Source organism: Zonotrichia albicollis, chromosome Z (assembly GCF_047830755.1).
Source record: "Zonotrichia albicollis isolate bZonAlb1 chromosome Z, bZonAlb1.hap1, whole genome shotgun sequence".
Taxonomy (NCBI): Eukaryota; Metazoa; Chordata; class Aves; order Passeriformes; family Passerellidae; genus Zonotrichia; species Zonotrichia albicollis.
Genome location: NC_133860.1, coordinates 2,230,040 through 2,255,971, shown reverse-complemented (window position 1 = coordinate 2,255,971; position 25,932 = coordinate 2,230,040). Strand labels below are relative to the sequence as shown.

Below are 25,932 nucleotides of genomic sequence, written 5' to 3'. Positions count from 1 at the left end.
CAATAGGCTTAAAATGAAGTCCCATAACCATGATGAGAAACCTGTCAGATTATTTCGATAATGCTTTCCTCTTCTCTATCTAATTCTTTGAGTTAGAATATCTCCACCTTGCCCAGTGTTCATGCCAGAGGCAGGGAGCTAAGGGATGTGTATCTCTGCTCAGCATTAGCCCATGCCACAGCCCACTTCTCTGTGAGGAGGGAGCAGGAGTCACTTGTGGCCCTGCACATGCAACCAGACGTCTCTCCTCCCACTCCCATCACACTGCTGACTGCAGGTGTCACTTCTGGCCACATCAGACAGACCCCTGCATGCTCAGACTCCTTCCTAGCAGTCTGCTAATCTCATTATTTGTCTGTTAGGTTAAAGGTGGGCTTTGGCTTTCACCATCTGTCCAGTCATGACCAGCAGCTGTGCTTAGATCTCATGAAATCAGAACATATTCATGTTTGCTCAGCATTTGCCTGCTTAGGTGCATCTGTCTACAGAATCATATATAACTAAAGCACTAATTTCATAATGTACAGCATCTATCTGTTTTCATATCAAAATGCCACATACTTGCTTATGAAATTTAAGTCCATAAGTTTCACAAATAAGAGTGTAGTTAGTTCACATGTTAATATTTGCCAAATTCTTATTTCTCAATTTTTTTCCACAGAACTTTTCATAACTGAGGATGAATTGAAAAAGGTCCATGATTTTGAAGAGCAGTGCATAGAAGAGTATTTTAGAGAAAAGGATGACAGATTCAACTCCTCCAATGATGAAAGAATCCGTGTCACTTCAGAAAGGTGCACTTTTTTGTTCTCATAAGTTAATCTGGAAATGTGTTTCTGTCACCACCCTCATTCTTTCTTTTTTTCTTGTAAAAGGAAATGAAGTAATTTTGGTAAGTCGTAATTAAAAAGTAAAGTGATAAAATGTGATGAGTTTATTTTCTCTTTTTCTGGTTTGTGATTTTGGGTTGGTTTTTTGGGGGGGGGGTTTTGTTGGTTTTTTTTTCGTTGTTGATGTTGTTTGGTTTGGGTTTTTTGGGGTTTTTTTGGTGGTTTTTTTTTTTTTTTTTTTTTTTTTTGGGGGTTTTTTGCTGAAGCATATGTGTTTAAGGCTGGGCTAGGTGTGACTCTGAGGGAAACCACACCTATGTACCTGTTCTAGGAGAAGATGTCCCTGCCCATGGCAGTAGGGTTGTAACTGAATGATCTTTAAGGTCCCTTCCAACCCACATCATTGTATGATAAGCTTTGTAAGAGGGATCTTTTATCCAGTTGTATTAAAGTATAACTGATGCAGTGAGAGGCTCCAATTATGCTTGCATTTCAGCTCTTGAAACAGGATTTCAGGGCACAAGTAGACACAACAAAATGGGAGTAAGTTAGAGTTCCTCAGTGAAAAACCTGACTTTAGAGTTTATCTGTGAGTGATTCAGATAAGAAGCAAGCCTTGTTTCGGGATAGCCTGGCTAGGTAAGCTAGTTTCATTGGAACCAATAGCAACATGGATTTTAGATGGAATGAGACCTTTCACCTACAGTAATGCACAGAGGGAAAAAGCAATACAGTAATTTAGTGGAAGTTGCTAGTCTGCAAATTAAAATCAAATTGGAGGGGAAGTTGGTAAGGCATGGAATGGCTACCTTGTAAAGGATGGCCAAGTAATCCGGCATTCCTGAGTCTGGAAGAGACAAATGAGGGATGAAATTATAGAGGTCTGTGTAAGTATGAGAGCAAGGAGAGGGTGAACAGAAATCAATTGTTTGCTGTCACACTCAGAGCAAGATATAAGGGAGTAAGAGAATAATTTACCAGGATCCTGTGTTCAAAATAAACAGAAAATAGGTGATCTTTATTTTCGCTCTCTAAATAGTGTAACAGAACAAATTTTTGAAAGACGGTGAGGTCTAAAAGAAGCTGATGATGTCAGCTAAAATGCTACATGCATTCAAACAAGACTAGACAAGCTTATGAAAGAGAAATCCAGTAAGGACTGCTAAATACATAGAGATTATGTTGAGCACATAAAGTTCCTGAGCAAAAAATATGAAAGACTGAAGAATATACAGGCGAAAGAACTACATATACTTCAAAGTAAGATAGTAGATAAACTGGTTTGTGGTCCAACTGAGTACCTTTTTTTTCTTGTGTTCTGATGGTCTGGTGGCCACAGAACTGAACTGAAAAGTCATAAATGCAGGTTCAAATCTCTGAGTATAGCTTTTCATTATATAGCCAAGGAAGGAAGAGGTATCTTTGAAGAGCTGTAAATAAGAAACATTGTAGCTAGGTCCTCTCCTACATCATGCAAGTGCTGTAAGTCCTTGAAAATAAAAATATAACAGGCCGCCTTTCCATTCTGTGCTGACCCTATTTTGTAGGAAAAGGGCCCTTATCTCTAATTTAAATGAAAAGCTTAAAGCATCTTGTTCCAGAATCAAGCTCCTGAATATGAATCCTAAGTGAAGGCAAACACCTGAGCCTCACAGAGAAATAGCTCTTTAAAAATCCATTTATCTTAGCCAATAGTTTAATGTGGAGACCAGGGTGCCCCAGCTCTGTAAGAGAGATCCAGGCACTGACCCTGTGAGGTACACAGGTCACTCCCAGGCCCAATCAGTGACATCCCAGGTGAACGCAGCTCTTACTACATAATAGGTCTGAGGAATATTTAAAAGATACTTGAGGAATCAGGGCTATCTGAGTATCATACATAACACATTATAGAAACAGCATGCCTGGGTCTTTTATTTTGCCTGCAGTCATGACAAAGTCCTCTTAAATCTAAACCACTTGTCTTGGTTCCAGCCAGATGAGGTTAACTTTTGCAGTAGCCAGGCAGGGGTGGGAGGACCCTGAGGTTGTTTGATACCACCTTATGTCCTTGTCAGGAGCATGGGAAAGGGACTCTTGCTTCTTAGGAGGAGGGATTCCTTCTGTTAGAGAAAACATGATGGATGGAACAGGGCCTTTTCACTGTAAATAGTTTATCCTCCTTCTCCTTCTCCTTCTTTCTTCCACCTTTTGTTGCAGTTTTGTTGTTGTTACTGTTTATTCTCGTCTTTACTGCTGTTTCCAGTAAGTTGTTCTTATCTCAAACTTCACTTTGTGTGCCTCCAATTGAAGCAGGGGAGGGGAAGTGGCATCATGGCTTCTAAACTGGAGAATACCATTCCTAAACCATGACATCACTAGAATTATTTTTGTAACCTGTGGAACATTCAAATAGGTAAAATCCAGATTTTCACTTTAGAGTTTCTTTATAGAGTTATCATTGCACAAGTAACAAGATACAGAGCAAAGAAGGCAGAGAAGATGCAAGACTATGGTTTCTCTTCCAATGCCCAGTCACTAGCCTGTAGTAGTAGACCAAGTATAAGACCCATGTTAGAGCCATGAGATACCAGTTTAGTCATCTGTCCAATTAGGTCAGCTTTATGTGGTGTAAAATGGGACCAGAAAACCCTGGAAATGTGAGTGAAGTTCTTCCCAAAGACCTTTCATTTACAAGAAGCTGAGCATGTTGTTAGGCTCAAGAAGGGAAGGGAAGTTGCATAACTGCACCTGCACCTGGACCAGTCGCTGCCTTCCCTCACCTCTGTGCATGTGTGATAATGCTCCCCTCTGCTTGAGCGGCTCCAGATCCTGCTAGGACGAGGAACAGCTGCACACCCTGCATACAAAGCCCAGCGTACCTGGAAGCAGGAGTAGGGGGCTAGCACTGGAAGGGAAATGTAAGACGGGAACAGAGTCTTGCTTCAAGCCTCAATGGGTTCGAGAGACAGAGACAGATGAAGGGGCTCAGGAAATCAAAGCAAGAAGAGATCCTGTGCGTTGATGCATTGACTTGGGTGTCAATGAATGATTTCAACTGTGCAGTCAGGGGCTGTGCTGGGGCAGGACCACAATGTCTTGTCTGACTCACCTGCAACAAGCTTTAGTTGATGCTCTCACTTTGGGATAGTCCACCCTGGCATCCTGTGGGCCTGCCTCAGTTCAGGAATCTCCTTACTTCTCTTGTAACAACAGACACCACCAAAGTCTCCATATTTGATGTGGCCAGACAGGATCCCTCCTTTACCTGATCACTTCACATTCAGAAATTAAAAGCATAGAACAGCACTTTGATGATTGTCTTTCCTTGACCTCAGACTAAGCAACTGAGAGGAGCAGCTGTTTCTGGGAGAGTGGGAACTACAGACAAAGTTTATTAAAGAAGCCCTGCTTTTTCTGCCTTCCGACTCTCATGGGAAGAAAGAACTATGCTGTGTATTTAAATTCCTTCACAGAAAGGGGTCTAAATAAGATCAGTCCTTCCTTAACCTCAGATTTTGGCAACAGTTTAAATTTAAGGAATCACTTTGTCTAGCAAGTTTAATGATGGCAAATGAGATATATTTATGTAAAAATGAATTATTTATTAAACAGACAGAATATAACAGATTAAAAACCTTAATCAGAATTAATTAGTACACGGTATATAACTAAAATAACTACTAGTGGATTACAGCATGAAACAGTGCACTGTATCAAGGTACCTGTATTAAAGCTAGCAAAAGAAAGAGTATTGATTAGGAGTCAAATGCAACTTACCACCAAAGCGATGATAATGGACACAAATACCTTCACTTGACCCCTGGGGAGTAACCACAAAGTAGGTTCCTACTAACAGGAGAAACTTCACACATTTCCAGGAAAATGTATACAATATTTCTGCTTTGTGAAGGTTTTGTGTGACTTTTATAGTTATAAAGTGAGTGGATGTCAGTCAGAAATGCAGTCTCTCTTGCCAGATCTCTAAGATTTTTATTGGCAGTCGAGAGATGCTAGACCAGTGACCATGGCACCAAAATCACTTACTGATTATTCAAGGTTATACCCCCTGAAATACAAGACAGCTTGTCCTGTTTATCTGACTGACTAGCAAACAGCAGTTGTGGGGGCTGAGATGCTCTGCTACAGAAGCCCACAATCTGGGATTTCACACAAGCATTTGGAAGTAGCATCAGGTTACTGATAGATATCAGATGAAGTGATGGGCTAAGTGAAAAATATAAAGCAGTACAAGGCTGTAAGGTTTTTCCCTTGAATGCATTTATCAAAGCATGCATGGTGAATCTCCTGAAAACCTGTGAGGAAAGCTAAGTTGGACAAATTCACTTCATTGCAGTGGAAGAATCATGACCTATTGTGGAGAATCTTCCTTTCTAATCACTGTATTGCATCTTGACCAGAACAAGACATGTGGAATATGATCAAAAAATACTGCACTGTTTTTCTTGATCTGGCATGAAGTCACTGAAACAGTCACTTCAGTAACCCAGCACATTTGTTCCATGTGAACAGGTCCCAGTTCTTTCATACCTGTGCAAAACATCATGTTGCTTTCAAAAGGAGCAGGGTCACATCATAACAGTATTTGAAAAGCAGATAAGCTGGTTAGAGCAGATATTATTATGTCATCTTTGGTACTCTGTGGTATCCATTAGTACAGCACTTTATAATCTGCAGTGCAATTACACATACAGCGTCTGTGTGGATGAGGACATAGCTATTATCTTGATTTCAGAGCTGGCAGGCTGAAGTGCACAGAAATAGCTTTGTGTTGGTAAAAAGGACTGACCCTACCAGACCCAGACATGAAAAATGACAGCAGGAAAGGTCCGTGACTCTTGTGGCATCTCTCTGTGGTCATAAAGAGTTAAGTGGTCTTAGGCTCCAGTGGGAATGCAGCCATGACAACCCAACTCCCTTAGCCAGGAAAAACCACTGCACCCGGGAAAAGTGGCTGGCTACTTGCATCAGCACTGCTTTACCAAAAGATGTCAGGCAAAGTACCCTGTTACAGGCTTGGGAACTGCTGTCTGTGTTTTACTTAAATACAACCATTCCACAATCACCTATCACAAGCTCAGGGAGATCTCTGTCAGTGACTTTCATGTCTATGGTCGTTGTGGCTTTTGAAAAGGATTTTGAAGTATGAATGATGTCTTAGAAAAGGATTTTGAAATACGACTGATGTCTTAAAAAAGGACCTAGGTCAACTAAGAGACTTGTGAACCAAATTCTACCATTCAATTAAGAGGTCTACCTCTGAAAAGAGTGACTTAGTCCCATTAAAGAATTATTTTAAATAAATTATTGATGAACTAATGTGCAAAGGTTAAAAATAAAGAAACCAAAATGAATGCCAGCAAAAGTCATCATCTCCCAAACCATAATTAAAAAGTCTTACTGCAAATAATATAAAATCTTGGTCAGGTTCTGAGTTCTCCCTTCATTATTGCATATTGTCCTGGTAAAGTCCATGTTTGTTTCACTATGTGAAATTTTTGAGCTTCAGCAGCTCACCTTGGTGCATGTTTTACATGTAGCATCTTCTTTTTTTCTTCTCATTCTGTTAGCATGGCTGGGCACTTTCTAATACATTGAATAACACATTGAATAATACACTTTCTAATACATTGAAACTTGCTGCAAGGATAAGCGCAGGTGTGAAGGAGACATCATAAATGGATACTGTGAGATTTGCTAAAAGGTTCATACTTGCTCCTGAATACCCATGGAGAAAAAAAAAAAAAAAAAACAAAGCAAAACAGGCAATCACATTTTGAAACTGTGTTTTAATTCAAAACTATTCCTAAAGGAAATACAATTCAGGCTGTTTATTCACTGACTGCAGGAACATTTTCCCAAGAATATGGGAAAATAGAAAAAATCACTTAAGTAAGACATTTTAAGGACCAGATTAGGGGTGTATCTCTCCAGACCATATCCTCCTGTGTCCACAGTGCAGGCTGATGTGATTTTTATCATGTTTCTAATAGGCTCACTCCCAGAACATGGTGCTGTTCTGCAGGATGAATGGTTACAGAACTGAACATCAAGTTAATACAAGAGAATATCATTAATAGAATAAATATTTGTTAAACGTTCTGGAGTAGCCATATTTTATGTATATATATATATATATATATATATATATATATATATGTATAATTTTATACATATATATGTATCTATATATTATATAATATATATAACTAAGGGTGACTTAGTATCATTGGGGGTTGGAGGAGACCATTATCTTTCGAGCTTTCTTTTTGTAAATAAAATTCTGTAGTCGGGGCTCATGAAGTGCAAACACGTGTATGCATTTTTCAGTTACCTATGCACATCTCTGGTTACCCGTGGTTTCCAAACCCAGACTGCTCTGTGCTTATCTTGTTACCTTTCTCCATAAATTTTCCACACTACCAATGCAATCACATTTGTCATCAGTTCCATAGCAACCAAGAGACCACGTAACTCGAAAGTCTCTCTTCGTCTTGTCTGACGCTCTGTGCCACTGAGAGAAGCTGCAAGATCACATTCAGGGAAGGCAGAATTTCAAATACATGAACACCTACCAGCCAGGTATTATTCTAGGTTCTCCTGGTTGTGTTCAGTAGCATTGTGTAGGCCTCACGTGAATGCAAGACACAAAATTACCTCACTGTGGGCAGTTACACTGATAGACCAACTGGCTGCATTTGTATTAAAAAATATTTCACTTGTGTACAGGTGTCAAGGCAGGAAAGAAAAAAAACAAATCAAACCAAAACAATGGCAAAAACAGCAGTAAACAACACGGTAGCAAGACCACAACCAGATTATCCAGTTAGCTTTAAATAATGTTATAAATTCACTCCAATTCTTGATAACTGTTGGTGGGGTGAAAGGTTTTTTGTGGCATATAATCTGAGCTGTAATTGTCTAGTGAAATCCAGTAGAATTTTTCCTTATATCTGACAGCCCTAAAATTGCAATGTTTTTTCTGTTCATCATCTTGAAGCAGTTCTTATAGGATCTGAATGTGGGGTGAAGGACTCAATTATTGGCTAATAAATATTTCAAAAGTATAATTGCTTTTATAAAATAGCAGTTCATATAAGTAATAACATGAGTGAAAATTCAACTGCTTCCCATATAAACTGCTCTCACTGTGGAATTATATCCTGTACTTGTAATAACATTAATCTGTTTTGTTGGAGAAGCTGGTAGAACTAGAAACAGACTGGTCCCTAAATGATAATGAGTAGAATAAGATTCCTTGAAGCTACAAGTTCATTTCTTAGCAGTGATTACTTGATCATTTGTCTCCTGAAGACTGATGATAGCAATATAGCTGCTGCTGCACATTTAATTTGTTGTGCTTGTGCCTTCAAAACTCACACATTTCGCAGGAAAAGCCTGTATTTCCCAGGAATGTGAGACTTGCTGTAGGGAGCTGAGTCACACTCTTCCCTGTCCTCTGTTCTCCTCTCCTCTCAGTGGGCAGATTCTTGTTGCTCATCACCACAAGGTAGTCAGACTTCAGTGTTTTACCAGAAAAAGTTCTGAGCGTTAGGTAATAGGGCATTAGTGCCAATATTCTATTCTTAGCAATAATCTTCCCCTCTATGCAAATAAGAGTGGTTATGGTGTTGTCAGTTCCAAATCACTTGTCCTGTTGAAAAAATTAATGGCAGTAGTAGAACATGATATTTACCTCATCAGAAATCCTGGGAATTGTTTGTGTGCCTATTAACTATGGCAGTGTGACTAGTAATACTTGAGCATGAATTGCACTAACTGGAAGAGAGTAAGAGGCATGTAATGAAAAATAGTGTGGAAATTTTGCCATTTGTTATCTTTTGCATCTCTGATCATTTTTCAATGTTCACAGCAGTGGCAAAAAACAAAATTATAATCTATCAGACACACAGAATTACATAAACTTGTTGCTTTTAGTACTTCTTCAATGGAAAGTGGAAGTCCCAGCCTGTCATAGGGATTACAAACAGAGAAAATCATTATAGAAGTTTCTCATGTGCTACAGGCAATTTCATAATGTAAAATTTTCAGACTCTGTAAATCCTTCAGAAGACATGTTTTAGAAGTCAGAAAATTGAAGTGGTTAGAAGCCACTGGCATAAATCTGTACACGATTCCCTAAAAATTGAAAATATTTGAAAATGTGGCAGATAAATGGTCTAGAAAAGACATACTAAAATTTAAATTAAATTAAATTAAAAATACTGAATCTTACATTCAGCTATTACATATTTCCTTTAATCTAGCTTTTTATTTATGTATTATGATAGCAGCTGAAAACTAACTTTAAAATCCATCATTTCAATCCTTGAGCTATGAATGCAGACTACCCAAAGCACAACTACAGTAATGGAGCAATCTTAGTGCGTGTACCCTGTTGCAGGTTGTATTCGGCTTCATCAGTGTTCCTCCTTCTTGAAGTGTACAGGAATATTGAATTCAATATTATATATATTCAACAAAATAGCTGATATTTCTTTTTTTCTACAAATCAGAGCTAAATATTAATCCAAGAACAAAGAAACAATCTCCTTAGATGGGCATAGAACTAGGTAGTGCAAATCTGGGGCAAACTTGAGGAAAAAATACAGCAGTGCTTCTCTTCTGTGGCACATTTCCTGCTTTCTTTACTTGATTTAAGCCACCTGTGATGGTCCTGACTGTGGCACAACTAGGGACAACATCATGTGGCATCTGCTTTAAGTGTCATTCATTCATAATAACCTAATTAGAAGCTTTGGAAGCAAAGAGGCAGTAATTCATAGTAACATTTATTAAATAAGTTACCTCTCCCTGGACTGAGGAACACCCAAGCCCCTTCTGCACTACATAGATGATGCCCCTGATTTAATCCACTGTATCAGTTCCCTGAGTGCATAGCTTTTTTTTTTTTTTTTTTTTTGGCAAAACCTCTTTTAGCAGGATTTTGAAGCAGATGAGGTGGTGTACAGTGCCTTTGGGGTTTGAGATGCATTTTTTTTCAAGTGGTTTGGTGACCTGACCTGGTTAGCTGAACATCCACTGCTTTGTAGAAATTTACCTATTTAATTCTTCCCTTTCTAAAGGGTGGAGAACATGGCCATGCGGCTGGAAGAAGTAAACGAGAGAGAGCACTGCATGAAGGCCTCTCTGCAGACTGTTGACATCAGGCTTGCTCAGCTGGAAGACATGATGGGACGAATGGTGACTGCCTTGGAAAAGATGGCTGGCATTGAGAGAGGCGAGACAACCAAGATCCGATCCAGGACCTCATCCGACTGTACTGATGCAGCTTACATTGTGAGGCAGAGCAGCTTCAACAGTCAGGAAGGAAATGCCTACAAGCTTCAAGAGAGCATTGATCCCACAGGAGAGGAGTCCATGTCCCCAACATCACCTACGATCACACCCCGCTTGCGAAGCCATTCCTTCTATGCAACAAATATAAAGGACAAGTGTGGGTTGGAAAAGCTGGAAAGCATTTTTAAGGAAAGATCTCCAAGCCTGCATCGGGCAATCAGTTCCCACTCAATAGCAAAAGAAGGAAAGGCTCCTTTACCCCCTACCAGCACTTTGTCAATCGCCCCAGACTCCAGAAGACCTTCATCTTGCATAGACATCTATGTTTCTGCCATGGATGAGATGCATTCTGACACAGAACCTCTTGAGAGCTCCATAAATATTCTTGGTCCTGAAGATGCAGCTCTGCCAGCTCACATAGCCTCTTCCCTTTTAACTAATAGTGCATACATCAGCAGTGCAGCCGGTGAAAAGATCTCTGGCAGGAGTCTTGATTATGAGGAAACTTCTGGAATAGAAACAAGAGTATTTTCTTCAGACTATTCACAAATCACAGACTGCCAAATCCCGTGGGATTCAGACCCTCCCTTGTACCATACTTTAGAGCGATCAAAAAGCAGTCGTTACCTGGCTACCACTCCATTTATTCTGGAGGAAACACCAATTGTGAAATCTCACAGCTTCATGTTCTCTCCTTCTCGAAGCTACTTCAGCAGCCTTGGTGTCCCAGTCAAAACAGCAGAGTACACAAGTATTACAGATTGCATAGACACGAGGTGTGTGAGCGCTCCCCAGGCCATTGCAGAGAGGGCCAGTTTCCCTGGAAGCCTCAGGGGCAAAGTGGAAGACTTGGGATGCTGCCACCCAGAGAGAGAAGCTGAACTAACCCACCCAAGCTCCGATCATGAGGACATCGAGATCAAAGACAAGAAGGGAATCCCCTTATCTCCTCAAGACAGCAGTGCTACAACAACTCTGCCCAACAGCATCCCACTCCCAAAGATAGAGCGAGCCAACAGCTACTCTGCAGAAGAGTCCAGCGTGCTGTATGCACAGCACACACGGAAGAGCTACTCCATCAGTGACAAACTTGACAGGCAGCGAAACACAGCCGGCCCACGGAACCCCTTGGAGAGAAGCAAGTCCTCGAGGCCAGAGAGCAAAGGGGACAACCTGTCCATGAGGAGACTGTCAAGAACTGGAGCCTTCTGCAGCTTTGAAAGCAAGCACAGCTAGGCTTATACAAAGCTCACCAGCAGTCTAAGGGTCATCTGCTTTTCAGTCTGTTTTTCTTAGCAGAATTTTTAAAAAACCCTCACATCACCCCATGTTGAGTCCAATTGGCATTAGCCACGGGTCAAGGGAGCACATTTTCAATCTCAGCACCACTACTGATGTACTCCATCTTGACCCAATTGACATTTGCACTTAAGAAAAAAGGGAGGGATGAAAGCTTTACAAAACCTTCAGTAAACAAGAGGAATAACAAGACCCCTTAATGAAGTCAGAGGACTTAGATTAATAGCTCCAGATATCTGCCTTTTATCAGAGGGTATCCTAAGACCTTTTATCATTATTCAAGTTTTTAAGATGCAGGAATTAACTGGCAAAAAAAAGATTTACAAATTAGGTATTCCAAACTTCAATCACAACTTCTTTTTCATCTATGTCACCATTGTGATGACTGGTGAAAAGCATTCGTTATTTCTGTAGGAACTGGCAGCAAAAAACCCTAAAGTCTCCCAAGTCCCTTGCATCCCATATTTGTGAAAATGAAGAAAGATGAACACAACAACAACTATAAATGTTCACTTGTCTCCTTTTGTATCAACTTCTAGTGCCACAGAAAGTTTATATTTTCAAGAGCAGAAAGGGAAATGAAATGCCTTTTTTACTGCAACTTAAATGGAAGAAGAATTTATGTTAAAATGTCAGGTGATTTCCTGTGTAAAACAGGCATTCTTGATTCTAGCACAGGTGAGCAAGCTCAGGATGAATGTAATTAAGTGGAATAGTATATATTTATTTTTTTACCACATTTGTCATCAGTATGTTGTCTCACTAAATCAAAGGATATAATGAAACAGTAAGTATAAGACGATCAGAGCAGAGCATAGTAATAGTGTCCAGTTCTCATGGCTCAGTTTAATTATATATATAAATTGGGGAGATTTATCCACCATGCTGCTACCAGGTTCTTCTTGCTGTTTCATTTGAGCTGCCATTTCTTCACATCATTCCCCCACCTATAAAATTCACACCTTTTTCCCCTTTTTTTTTCATGTGAACATAGCTGTATTTGGACTTTTTAAATTATACAGGATTTAATCAAGAAGTCTGAATCCAGATTCATGTAATTAGACAGAGGCTGCTTAAAGGAAAATATTTTTGGCAGAGGACTGGAAAACACTAGAATTTCTATATGCTTCTAAGGTAAGTAAAAGAACCAAAATGAAACTGCAAGTGTATGTAAAGAGCAAAAGCCATCAGTTGTGAGCGGGCATCCGCAGCCCAGCAGTGTTCATCATCACAGCGTGCTCATCACACAGCACGCAGGGAGCGCGGGCGCTGGGAAAGCGTGTCCGAGGGTAGCGCAGGGGCGGGCGCTGGGTGAAGACAAGTGTAACTCCACTGACTCCACCCACGTCCCGAGGGCCCACATTGTCAGCAAGAGTGTCAAACTCCTCATGAGGCAGTGTCCGGTGGTCACAGGAGGAAGGGAAAACAGAAGACTGGAGAAGGATGGAGAAGCATAAGCTGCAACTGGAAAAACAATTCACATTCCTTTATGATGGAACAACTTTTAAACTTTTTAAAAGTTGACACTAGTGCTATCAGAAGTTAAAATATCTCAACAGTTACCAATATCTGTGTGGAACCAGCTCCTTTTTGTTATTAAAAATTGACATTTGTGAGTGGGGTACATATTTCACATTATTTAAATTGAATTAGGCAGCTTTGAGAATACAAGCTGATATTTTCTCACTGAGTCCTCACCCTGGGAGACTCTGAGCACCATCTGAGAGTTAAGTCCAAAAGGCGACTAATCCAGACAGAAAAATAAGCATCAGCCTCAAGAAAAGAGGCAAAGAAGGTGAAAACATTTAGTTAACAAGTCACTGCGTTGGAAGGACAGGACAGGAAACAAGGAAATGCAGCAAGGGGATGTTAAGAGCAATGTGTTTCACACTTCCTGCACCAACGTGTTCCTTGCTTTCTTCTGTTTGATCAGGCTTTCAGTGAACTAAACTCCACCAAGACACCGTGTTTATGCAATTGCCTTGCAGGCCATGTGCAGCATTACAGTCACATGGTGATACCAAGAAAGGTCAGAAACCTTTCTGTGCATTATGAAGCATGCTTGTGGCAGGCTGATTGTTGAACAATAGCAAAATGCCCAAGGGCAAAGGAACTTGTGTTTAACAATATGCTTCAAATGTGCCAACCTTCTGTTAGCAGCCTTTTCCTAAGGCTTCTCCAAATCTATCTATCTATGGAGAGTAGAGGGGGATATTCTTACTTCGCTTTCTTTGTTACTTTTATGAATGTCTGCTAAAACTGTTGTGGACTCTTTCATCTTCATTGTATTACTGGTCTACTCAAGAGGAATTTCAGATTCATTAGAAATTCCTCGACAGCGCTTAGTGAATTAGGGATAGGGCTCTCCTCTGGGGTAGATTCCATTGGTTAGTTTGTCAGGGTAAAGAAATTTGCCAAGCCTAGAAGCTGTATAAATATTTAGGATACAGCACCTTATTGATCTGGAGCACACATTCCAGGCAAAATGAAACAGAACACTTTATTTACCTCTTAAAATTTGCCATTATATATAAAATGTAAATTCAAATGGTAAAAGTGTGATTGCAAGAGGTCAGAACACTACTTTTCCTGAATGTTTCCCATTTATTCTACAATGTGATGTCTATAGAATATATTATGATGGATGTTAGATTATTTTATTTTCACCTGGTTTTTACACATTGCATCAAACGGCTCCTTTTTGAATTTGATGATAAAACATTCCCATTTCTTGCAATGGGACCAGACTTCCCATTCTCTCTCCCATATTTAGTGAGATAGAAGTCTCATCATCCATCATCATGTAGCTATAGCATGTGCCATATGATGTATTCTGTATCAAAGGATAGCTTATGAAATAGACACATATGTAGTTGTGACATGTGGTAATATTAGTGAACGTTACAGGACAGTTTTAATATCTCATTACATGGTCTTGTTTGTAAATCTGTAACATTCAATAAAATAGCACATGTTGCATCAAACATTAAGTTCCACTATCCAGTTATTAGCTTACGTATGGAATATGCATTTCTGGTCACAGTGTGTAAGTTTGGTATGTTTCGCACATTTCTTTGTATAGCTCCACTTTAACGTCTGTATGGGCTGATGTATAAACCTCTAACGAGCCACTGTGGGCTGTGACAGATGAGTTGTGATGGTGTGAAAGACAAACTGGCATGTTATGCAAAAGATTATAAGATATATGAACTTTAATAATATTTTAAAACTCAACTGAATTTAGCTGTTTGTTTACATATGCTGGTTGACTGAGGAAGCAGTGTGCAGTATTTTATAAATATTTTCCTATAGTAATCCATTCTGTTGTTTCCAGTTTAAGTGATTCTATTCTACAATTGGGGTATACACTTGTCCTAGGTATTGTAGTATAGCACATTATTCTTTCACAATAACAGTGTGATATGACTGAAGTAGTTTCTCTTCCTTAAAGTCCAGTCTTTTTTTGTCAAAGAAAATGCATGCATTGTTCCATGAGTTTCTTTGGACTGCTAGGAGACTTAACATTTTGCTATTGCCTGCCTGTAAAGATGAATCCAGTTAGGAATGAATTCAAACTTTTGGATGTTTACATTATTTCCATTATTTTTGATCTTTAGCAAAGTAAGTGATTTTTTTATTATTTTTAAAAGACAACTGTATTTTATGAAATTTGAATACTCAACACAAAATGCGAACCTACAGCAGTGCTCAGACATTTGGCTCTCTCTTTTTTTTGGAAGAGATCAGGTGCTACACTATTTTCTTAGCACAAGTGCCAGTTAGCAAATGGCAGTGAGGGGATAATTTGAAAATATAATGAAAAACCAAAACATCCATTCATCTACAAAAGGAAATCCCTCTGGGTTCCAGACATAGATTACTTTTTTTTTTTTTTTAGTTTTCCATTTATAGATTTTTTGGTAAAAAAAAAACAACGAAACCGATTTGTACCTTTTGCGGAAAGGATAGCCTTTTGTCAGGGGATAAATATCTTAGTTAGGTATATTTTTTGTATGAGAAGAAAACGATTTGTTTCTTAGAAACTGTCAGTGCATGGAAAATGCAACTATGTGAATAACTGCTCAAAAAAAAAAAAAAAAGTGCTGGTAGCAGCACACAGCCTTAGTCCAATGACTGCAGTGGGCGTAAGCCAGTATCTGTCCTGAGAGCAGACATCATCAGAAGTATTAGAGTGAGCCAGTGAAACAAAATTCCCTGTAAACTCGGGGTGCAGGTTTTCAAAACAAGCATAAATGTCTTATTACATTGCTCAGGTTAAACAGTGAAGTGGATCTGATAATCATCCAAAGGGAAAGTGTGAGAGGGTTTTTCCTGGATTTCACTTGAAACACTTACATAGTTGTGATGTCTTCCCCTGCTTAAAAGTGACCATTTATTTGCATTTTTTGCACAGATATGCATATTTGGTTCAACAAAGGCCACATTTTCAGTTCTGTCAAAAGATGCTAGGTATAGACCATCTTCTTCAAAATGAATGGGTAAGATTCCTAGCATGAATTTTCCCTTCAACCACCTTAGATAAAATTACAGTCCAAACTGGGATGAGAAGTGAAACACTGGGGCTGTCTGCTTACCTAGTGAAACCCTTCACTACTGTAGATGGAATTACTGTCCTTGCCACACAGTGGCATAGGAGCAGTAGTATTGGATGCAGAGGGACTTTGTTTCTGCACCCTGCTTTTTAGCCAGTCATACATTTCATACAGAACTCTACACGTCACACAGGCTTCTCGTCTCCATGATTGACTACAATTATGGTCTTACTAATGCTGGTGCAAATCTGCAGAAAATCCACTGATTTCAGTGGCATACTCTGGCTGCTGTCAGGAGATAGATTTATTCTGCATTTCTAACTCAATATTACTTTGAGTCATGGCATGGATTACACTATATCATCTTCAAGCTGGAGGTCTAATGATGGAGCCATTGAGCCAGTCTGGTTGTGAAACAGTCTCTGACCTTTTAATTTTTGCTGTATGCTTTCAGATCATTCATAGAGCCACACAATACTTACTCCAAAAGGCTGTTAGGTAAAAACATTGGATTATTAAATTGCTGCTGTTTCTGCTGCAGGGAAGTATAACTCTTGTTTATTTTAATATCTAGGAGGGAGGGGGAAGGGAAAGAAGAGGGAATTGGATGTGAAATACAGTTTTATGCCTGCACAAGAGTAAATTGTATTAAAGTTATATCTTTTTTCCACCACTGCAGTTGTTGTACATGACGAGAGTCTATTTGCTGCTACTGCTGTCTGGAACAGTGTTTGCAATATTCTATACTAATAGCTATTTAATCATTTATTATTTGGGCTATCATTTGTAAGTGTATAACAATCATTTATAAAGGGATAAAAATTACTAAAATGTTATTTTAAAAAAATTCCTACTAATACAAAGCTTTTCAAGTATGATTTGTCTAAATGTACATAACTAGGGAAAACGGTCCTTTCCAAAGGTCTACTGGATTCACAATGCACTTTTAGACTGTGTTTAGATGCGTAATAAAAAGCAGAAGTTGGCAATTACTACAGTAGAACTTTCTGAAATTTCTGTAACAATTGTTTTGCAATAAAAAAAAAAGATATGTAGATCAAAACATCAGTTCTTGCTGGAGCGTTTATTTATGTTCATTTGCTTTCAAGGCAGTAAAGTAGTGATGCAATGGTAGCTCCTTTTCTCTAAGATCTCTCACTGTTCTAACTTTACAGACTTTAAGGAAACCAAAATATTTACTATGTTGCACACAGCCTTTTGAATGTTGCAAATTATTGCCGCTTCTGAGATCAGATTTCATTCAAGGTGCCCCTTACTCTGGCAAATATCAGAACCAAGAAAGAGGCACTTTTCAGTGGGTTTATTTAAAAGGAGGGAATAATTTCTTTGCTTTGTCGCTACCATTCCAGCAAAGGGGGAACAAAAGCATTGATTGCAGATCCTCTCTGCATTGCATCCACATAGCCTGGAAGAAGTGTGCTCCTTTGTATGGCAACTGGGTGGTATTGCCTACTCTTGCAGCCAGAGCAGCTCCATGAAAAACAAAGGACACCCAGTAATCCACTAGTACCCATGGCCGACTCTGAACTGGCATCTCACCTCCTCAAAAAGAAATCATTGTCTCTCTCTTCATGCAGATACAGCCAGCTCTGATACTTCCTCACAAAAATGCTGAAAAAACACTGCTGACACAAAATCTGCCAAGGTCAGGATCTTCTACCTCTACAAATAAGCCTTCACGGAGATAATATCATGTTTTAGCCAAAGAAAAAAGAAGCACAGGAAAACAAACATCCAATTGAATCAGAAAGATATGAGATACTCAAAACAGTTCTGCATACATCAGTTGTACTTCAGGAGAGGAATGGTTCAGAGAACTGTTCTTTATTTCAGGTATCTAAGAAGGAAATCCTAAACTTTCTGATCAGATTTAATTTCATCCTTTCTCAGGAACTGCCATTCAGTGAAGACTGGGAGCTTTGAAGTTTTCCAAAACAAAAACTAAACCCATGTCAAAGAGTTGTCATTATGCTACTCTCCAGGTAACACTATATCTCTAGTCTCCCTGGGATTTTGATTTTTCACAGTAACAAATTTCACCTAAATTCAGCCAATTAGCAAGCAAAAAAAAAAACAAAAAAACAAACCAAAACAAACAAACAAAAAAATCAGTAGCCTTGATTTTCACTCCCATGAGCTGTTATCTTGTAGCCTTTAGGGCAGAGATCTAGTCTCTTAATGTCATTAGTACGCAATGGAAAAGAACTCCATTTAACTTACACCATGATTCATTATCCTCATGACTGAGTGGAGCACAAGCTTAGACTTACACCAGCCCTCACTGATTTTGCATTCAGAGCTCGAATTTGCCATATTACACTTCTGGAACAACAAAAAAACGTAAGCTCACATGATTCCATTTTGAAATTTTCAAATAACTGATTGAGGTCATAAATACAGTATATTTGGATTCTACTTTTGGGAGGCAATAATGGCAAGCATTATCTCAGAGAGGGTTGTTTATATGAAATAATAATAGCAGTCTGTGAACAGTTACAGACATCACACCTCAGATGATACAGGCTGCTGTTGCAGAGAACTGTGGGTGAAACTGCCTTTGCCTTTGCTGGTCTGCATTCCAAACCCAGAAGTTTGACACCTGTGGCAAGACTGCTCTGCTTGTACCACCTTCTAAAACTTAAAACTTTTTAGCTACACCTTTCCCCAATCAAACATGTAGCCAAAGGTTCAATAGCCACATGGACACCACAGAATCAGTCTCTAGAGATAATAGCTATCCTCACAAAATATTCCAGTGGTTTTTTTGTTCATAGCATGCAAGATGAGAATTTTCTTAAGAAGCTTTGGAAAATAATTTATCAAGGCTCTATGGACATTAGAGAAAATGTTAACACACAATCTTTTTCTTTATTTGAAAGACAACAAAAAAAATCAACTATCAATGTAGCATTTTGCTGGTCACTAATTAAAATCTTGAAACTAAAAAACACATCTTTAGCAATTAATAAATCTTCTGAAAGTAACAGTAAAAACAGTAAATCTGACTGAAGAATTACATTCTGCAAAAACTCCTTGGAAATATTAGTCACAGATCTGAATTATAACCCACAAGGGCTGAACCACAGTAACTGCACTGTAATTTCTGGAGGAGGGGAGCAGATGAGGGGTGTGAGCACATGATGAACAGGGAAAAAAGTTAGTCTCAAAGGAACATACGAACAATGAACTCTAAAATTCACATCACTCTCACACTATATGGCGAAGTTCCACCTTTTTTTCCCTGAGTGGACATCGGGGGAGCAAGCTTGTCAATTGTCAATAGTGTAAGTTCACCATTTCAACCGTGCTATTTATTTTGCTAAGACTGTAGCATTCCCTCAGAGAATCATAACTTAGACAAACAACTTGCAGCAACAAAGGCTAATCTGTGCTTCATGTAGAATAAATAGTCCACATCTCAGAGGATCTGAAGAGTGGTTTTGGTGAGTGTCTAAAAGGACATTCTGTGTCTTTGCTCCAGTCTTATCTGAGGGGTTGGTGACTAGCTGCCCTGTTTCAAGAAAGGACCAAAGTTTCAGAAAACGTAGCCTGGTCCTCAGCTCCCCATGGATTGTTTTCTCCCTGACACATTTTGACTTTCTACCAAGAACAGATTGCCTGCATTCTCACCCCAGTTCAGCTAAATCAGAGAGGAACTGGAGCCACAGCAGGAAGTACAGAGCTATGCAAGGACATTCCCTTTCCTCCCTGTACAGTCACACCTAGGAACTACACTGCTACTGCAGTAATTTAAATATTTATCTGAAATTTTGTGTACTTTTTTACATTCTTAATAAGTCTATAAAATAAACTAGGCCTACTTTAGTATTATGTTAGGTGAGTCATAGTCCATCTCTTCTAAAATGTCTGACTATTTTCAGACAGTACATCACCATGGACGTTTACAGCAAAATCAGTTCCCTTAACAGTAGCTGATCCTACTCAACTCGCAGCAACTCCAAAGTCTCAGAGTGCTGTCCTAGCCATTGGATAAATTAAGCTGTCTTATGCAACTGTACAATGCATGCTTCTGTTTCCCTGCACCAGCATCAGGGATGGGTGCAAGCCATCCCCTTGGGGGATGGATGGATCCACTGGGTCTATTAGCTTCAGCATTATGTTGGCAGGAGAAAATGCCACAGCAGATCAAGAATTTTTTAGCTTCGGAAGAAGGTGCACAAAATAGATATATATTAAAATATGTTAATCAGGAAGGGATGAATACTGACACAAGTTGCTCTTCTGTGGAAGTTTAACACTGGAATTCAATTCAGGATATTTTAAATTGCATATTTTTTTATGACGAAATACAAAATAACACACAGTATACATTATTTGTTAAAACTGCTCTGAAATGTACAAGAAGGGGCCAAGAATTTCATCTTTCCTCTACCAAGAGAAAAGCATTTAATAACTACACTGTTCCATTCAGTTGGAATCAAAATATTCTAATATTTTACAGAATAAATAGTTTTAAATTGCTAACATGTTTTAATAGAAGTTAAGACCTGAGGTAATTGGGAAAAACCACTCATTCTTTGCCCTTGGATGCTAAGTTCAGGAATTAGCAAGGTACGTGATCCAGGGAAGATTGGCCAAACGTGGTGCCATGTGTGCTCTGGTTCACACACGCCTGTGTCTGTGGGAGCCCCCTCCCCTAAGGGTGCAATCAGAGCTGAGGGCTGTGCCTCCAAACTTTGCTCTAAGGGCAGGACAGCCCGACAGGATAGTGCACACCAACCGGAATGTCTCTGTCATACTGACTGGATCCTAGGGTCCCAGTTCTGTTTTGGTAGCATGGCACAATGGGTGCTGCGATTTCCGAGTTTCGGTACCCGCCAGACTCGGCACGGGTGTGTCAGTGCGCAGTACCCAAGCCTGAGACATTCAAGAAGAAAGACACACCCTGTCAAAAGCTGGTTGGAGGAAAAACATGTGGAAAACACGTATTACATAGGGCAAGGAAACACGTGATTTAAAACTCATTTCCACAGTTATCGGACCTCTCTCAGAGGCAAGGGAGAGGCTCAGCCCTTCATGCAGCAGCGCAAGGGCTGCACCCCGCGCTCAGCGCTCTGCGGAGCCCGAGCCGCTCCGGCTCTCCTCTGCACATCCTCACACTGCTCTGCCGACAAGGTTTTGCCATTTTTAGCAAAGTGAGTGGCCGCTGGATGTCACTGTTTGGTCTCCGACAGACAGACACAAGGACATTTTTCTCTGTCTCAAAATACAGGAGCCAGCATCCTTAAGGACAAAACCAAAGAAACAAAACAAATCAATCCAGGCACAAAGACAGAGCTCAGCGGTGCATCCCAGGACAGCTGGTCGTGGCATTCTGTCCTGGAAGAGCGGGTGATCCAGGAGCTCTGGGGACAAGCGGGGGCCCTGCTAAAAGAGAGGCGACGCTGCAGGGCTGGGATTGCTGGCTGAAGCACGGGGATCCCCGGCCGAGACACTCCATCAGTGTCGGGTCTGTGGAATTTGTGCACTTGGTTCACTCAGAGAAGCCATGAGGACTCCTTCACACGCGCAGCACTGGGAGATGGCAGATCACTTTGGCACTGGCCGTGCAAGGTAGAAACACAACATTGCTCCCTCCAGTCCTTTCTCACATTATCTCCTCTGACAGAAATCTGTGTGGCAGATACTCATGTTTCCAATTGGCTGGTCATTCTCCCTGCTTGAAAGCTGCAGTTGCAGAGCGCTCAAAGTCTGCAAGGGCTGGATTGAAGCAGGTCCTGCAAGCTGGATTTCTTGCTCTGCCCTGTGAGGTGTAAAAGTTTCGCACAATCCTTCACGAGCCAAGCCACACCACCTTCCCCTGCAAAGGCCTGCCCTGGCTTTAAACCAGGTCTGGAATCAGAAAGGCTGAATAGAGAAAGCTTGTCTCTGTGAAAACCTTTTTCCCTCAAGGGACTTCCAGACATCTGCTGAGACAGGGCGCCACAGCAAAGGCTGCACTGACCATGTGCTGAGCACCTGGCATCTCTGTTGCACTTGGGGAGTGCTGAGGAACCCAGTTCTTGGCATTTGTTCTTCAGAAGAAAAAAGCCTTGAAAGACAAGGAGATATGATAACGTTGTCCTTCTCATTTTCTGAATTTCTGACACCATTTTCTTGTGTGCCATGGGGCTGAGCACTCGGCATGGATGGGAGCCAGTGGGAGTTGCCTTCTGAGCCACTCAGCAGGACTACAAAGATCTCACGAGCTTATGCAGGGAGAACATGAGAAGGGAGAAATCCCAATTAGAACTGAATGTGGGGAGAGAAGTGGGGACACAGGAGGAGGAAAAGGCTGAAGTACTACTGAGTTCCTTCTTTGCCTCTCAGTCTTGAAACACGACCAAGCTGTTCTCCGGGTAGCCAGGATGGGTGCTGGAAGACATGGATGGGGAGTGGAAGAAAGCTCCCAAACTGCGAGGTGAAGTGATTACAGCCACACCAATTAGACACTCATAAGCCTGTGGGGCCAGAGGGAATTCACAAGAGGTGCTGTGGGAAACGGCAGAAATGTTCTCCATGCCACCTGCCATCATTTCCCAGCAGTCCCGGCTAGCTGGAGAGGTGCCAGGTGAGTGGAAGTTAGCAAAAGGGATGCCCTTGCCGTGGCCACTGGGGAGGTCAGGGAGCAGATCCTTTTCAAAGCAATGACACGGCCCGTGCAGAACAAGCAGGGGATCAGGGCCAGCCTGCGTGGCTTCCTGAAGGGCAGGTGCTGCTTGGCCAGCCTGACCTCCTTTTAGGAGCAGGTGACCTCATCCAGTGGATGAGGAGCAGACCGTAGGTGTCGACTGCCTGGATTTGAGGAACATCTTTGACACTGTTTCCTACAGGATTCTCTGAGAGAAAGTGGCTGGTGTGGCTTGGAGGGCTGGCACTGCTCATGGAGCTAAAACCTGGCTGGTTGGCCAGGAGCTGCATGCAGCTGGCAGCCAGGCCCCAGTGGTGCTGCCCAGGCTCAGTCCTGGGGCCAGTGCTGCCCAGCAGCTGTGTCGATGGCCTGGACTAGGGGATGGACGCCCCTCAGTGGGTTTGCAGTGACACCAAGTTGGGCAGGAGTGCTGCTCTGCAGGACAGCAGGAAGGATCTACGGAGGGCCCTGGACACACTGGATTGATGGGAGGAGGGCCGTGGTGTGAGGTTCAACGAGGCCAAGGGCCGACTCCTGCCCTTGGCTCACAACAGTCCCTGCAGCGTTCCATGGGCTGGGGCAGCGTGGCTGGGAAGCTGCCCCCTAGGAAAGGGCCTGGGGCTGTTGGCCCACAAGTGGCTGGACCCGAGCCAGCATGTGCCCAGGCGGGCAAAAAGGCCCCTGGCATCCTGCCCTGGATCAGCAGGGGTGTGGGCAGCAGGCCCGGGGCAGGATTTGTCCCCCTGTGCCCGCACTGGTGAGGCAGCACCAGGAATGCAGCCCTGGACTCTGGGGCCCTCAGCACAAGGCACTGGGGGCTGCAGCAATTCCAGAGAGGGGCCACAAAGCTGGGCAAGAGTCTGGAGCACAAGACTCATGAGGAATGGCTGAGGGAGCTGTGGAGCAAAGGAGACTCAGAGGGCCCTTATCACTCTCTAGAGCTGCCCTAGGGGAGGCTGTGGTGAGGTGGGGACTGGTCTCTTCCTCCAGGGAACTGGTGACAGGACAAGAGCAAAAGGCCTCAGCCTGTGCTGGGGGAGCTTCATCTTGGCTATGAAGAAAACTGAATTTTCACTGGATGCTTTCTCAAGCCTTGGAACAGGCTGTGCATGGAACACTGGAGTCACCAAGCCTGGAGGTAAAAGCATAGGAAACCTGTTTGGATGTGGCATTCAGGGACCTCTTTACTGATGCACTTGAGAGAGTTAGGTTCATGTTGGACTCCATAATCTTTGTGGCTATTTCCAGCCAAAACGACTCCATGATTCTAAAGCAGTATTCAGAAGCATACTACCTCGGAAGTTACTTGGCCTTTTGTGACTCTTGTCCCCTGAACCTGGACATCATCCTGAGTAAGCAAGAGCTTTGCTCTCCATCCTCTGAACCTGCAGCCAGTTCTGATCAAGCGTCCATGCAGCTGATTTGGATGAGGGAGTTGATCTTCCTGAAAAATGGTGTTTTCTGTGCTGCAGTTCTACTGGATGGGCCAGTGATGTGACTCAGCTCAGAGACCACAGGGTGTGAGGTAGTGGGGAGAGGGATGTTAGGTGAACAGACATTCAGTCATAAAACTTTTATTTACTATCTTTTGCAATCATTCCAACTTGAAATAGGCTTCTCATATAAGTGGGCAGGCTTAAAATAAATATTCCTGGAGGTATTTAGAAGATATGATGCTGTGGTGGACTTGGTTTCTACTTCAAGTTACGGATTTTAAATATCTTTTACAACTTAAACAATGCTATGACTCTCTGTGCACTGCCATATAATGCTGAAACTCCTGAGCAGATATATCCCTGATCAGGACCTACATCTGCCAACAAAGCATTTTTCCATCTGTCCTCCTGCTCCAATATACAAGAGCTAAGAACCTTCTTTTCGCAGCATTCATCCAGTACATAGAAAAATGGAGTACAATCCCCCCTCTACATCAGATTTGTCTAAGAACATCCCTCTCTCACATCTCCTCAGAAAGCATCTCTCCAGTTTCCCATCTGTGAATCTTCTCAGGCAAAGCACTCTCAGTCAGGAAACTGTTAGAAGGTATTCCTGAGCCAAAGGGCCCAAAGTTACCTTAAGGCAATTCCCATAGTGCAATTTGAAGGGTTTCAGGCAGAGGCAATATCACAAAATGCTGAAAATCTTTCAAAGTTCAGAGTGCATTTTATATGATGTATAAAAAAGGAACATCAATGATATAACCAGCTGCTTTTCCTGATCCCTGTTTAATCATACATTTTTTGAGTGGGCCTATTTTTAGCCTCCTCATCTTGGAAATCAAAAGAAAAAATATAGGGGGGGAAAAACTGTTTAATGATTTCTTAATGGACTCCATATATTAGCCAAAGCTCCTGGTTACCTGAGAAAATCATGTGTAAAAGGTAATGGATATATCCTTCCCAAAAGATTTTGGGAATACACAGGCAGTTACAGACTTAGGCACTAGGCAACTACTAGGCAGGTTTACCAATCTAACTTTTGTAACATAGTTGTTTCAGACAGCCATTATGATGAGATGTTATGGAGGTCCAGGGCTAAATCTCACTCTCCTTCAGTTTCATATTTGCCACCTGAACTATTGTAAAAGAAAAAGGATTGATTATGGTCAAAGCTGGTACCAAAGATTTTAACACCCTACAACAGCACATCTTCAACAGTCTAACAATCTGGAATTTGGGTGGGGTATTACTAGTACCTATTTAATGCAGAGCAAAACCTTAACTACAAGGGAACTTGACTACTACATCTACCCAAGCAGCTGAGCAATCACAAGACTCACAGGTTTATTTTTCTCTCTGTGCGACACAGTACCACCTATAACATATCCACTTCTGCATACTAATAATAAATAAATAAATAAATAAATAAATAAAATAATAAGGGAGACCATCCGGGATTGCAAAGGAATACTGAGAATCCCTGGTTGCTAGTCTATCTGTCTGAAACCCCAATACTCAAGTCTAACCAAAGTTCACCTAATTTTACAATAGGAAGTCTCTCCTCTGCTTTGCACTTGCAGCTTTCCTCAAATATAAATTAGTTAAAGCAGGAAACCAAATGACAGAATTCTATCACTGAATACTATTCACACCTCATGTCTTTGATTTTGCTATCAAAATATCAAAAATAGTACTAAATTAACATTCAGAAATATTCAGTAAGCAACACTTCTTATGCTCCTGTGTACCAGTTTATCTTCCCATTGTGACCGCTAGAACAGACACAGATGAATTGAAATGGAATCCAAAGGTGCGTGTCCAGGCTAGGAGCCACACAGCAATATGGATATACAAATAAC

The 25,932-nt window shown here is 41.1% G+C and overlaps 1 protein-coding gene across 11 annotated transcripts in view; it reads left to right on the top strand.

The window, feature by feature from the left end:
• TRPM3 (transient receptor potential cation channel subfamily M member 3) overlaps window positions 1–17,050 on the top strand; it is a 411,968-nt gene extending 394,918 nt beyond the window's left edge. For all 11 annotated transcript variants that reach the window (XM_014268915.3, XM_074532493.1, XM_074532490.1 and 8 more), the window contains 2 exons: window positions 662–794; window positions 9,917–17,050. In XM_014268915.3, coding sequence (XP_014124390.1) covers window positions 662–794; window positions 9,917–11,366 — 1,583 coding nt within the window. In that variant the 3' untranslated portion in view covers window positions 11,367–17,050. The remainder of the gene's footprint in view (window positions 1–661; window positions 795–9,916) is intronic.
• Window positions 17,051–25,932: the final 8,882 nt, after the last annotated feature.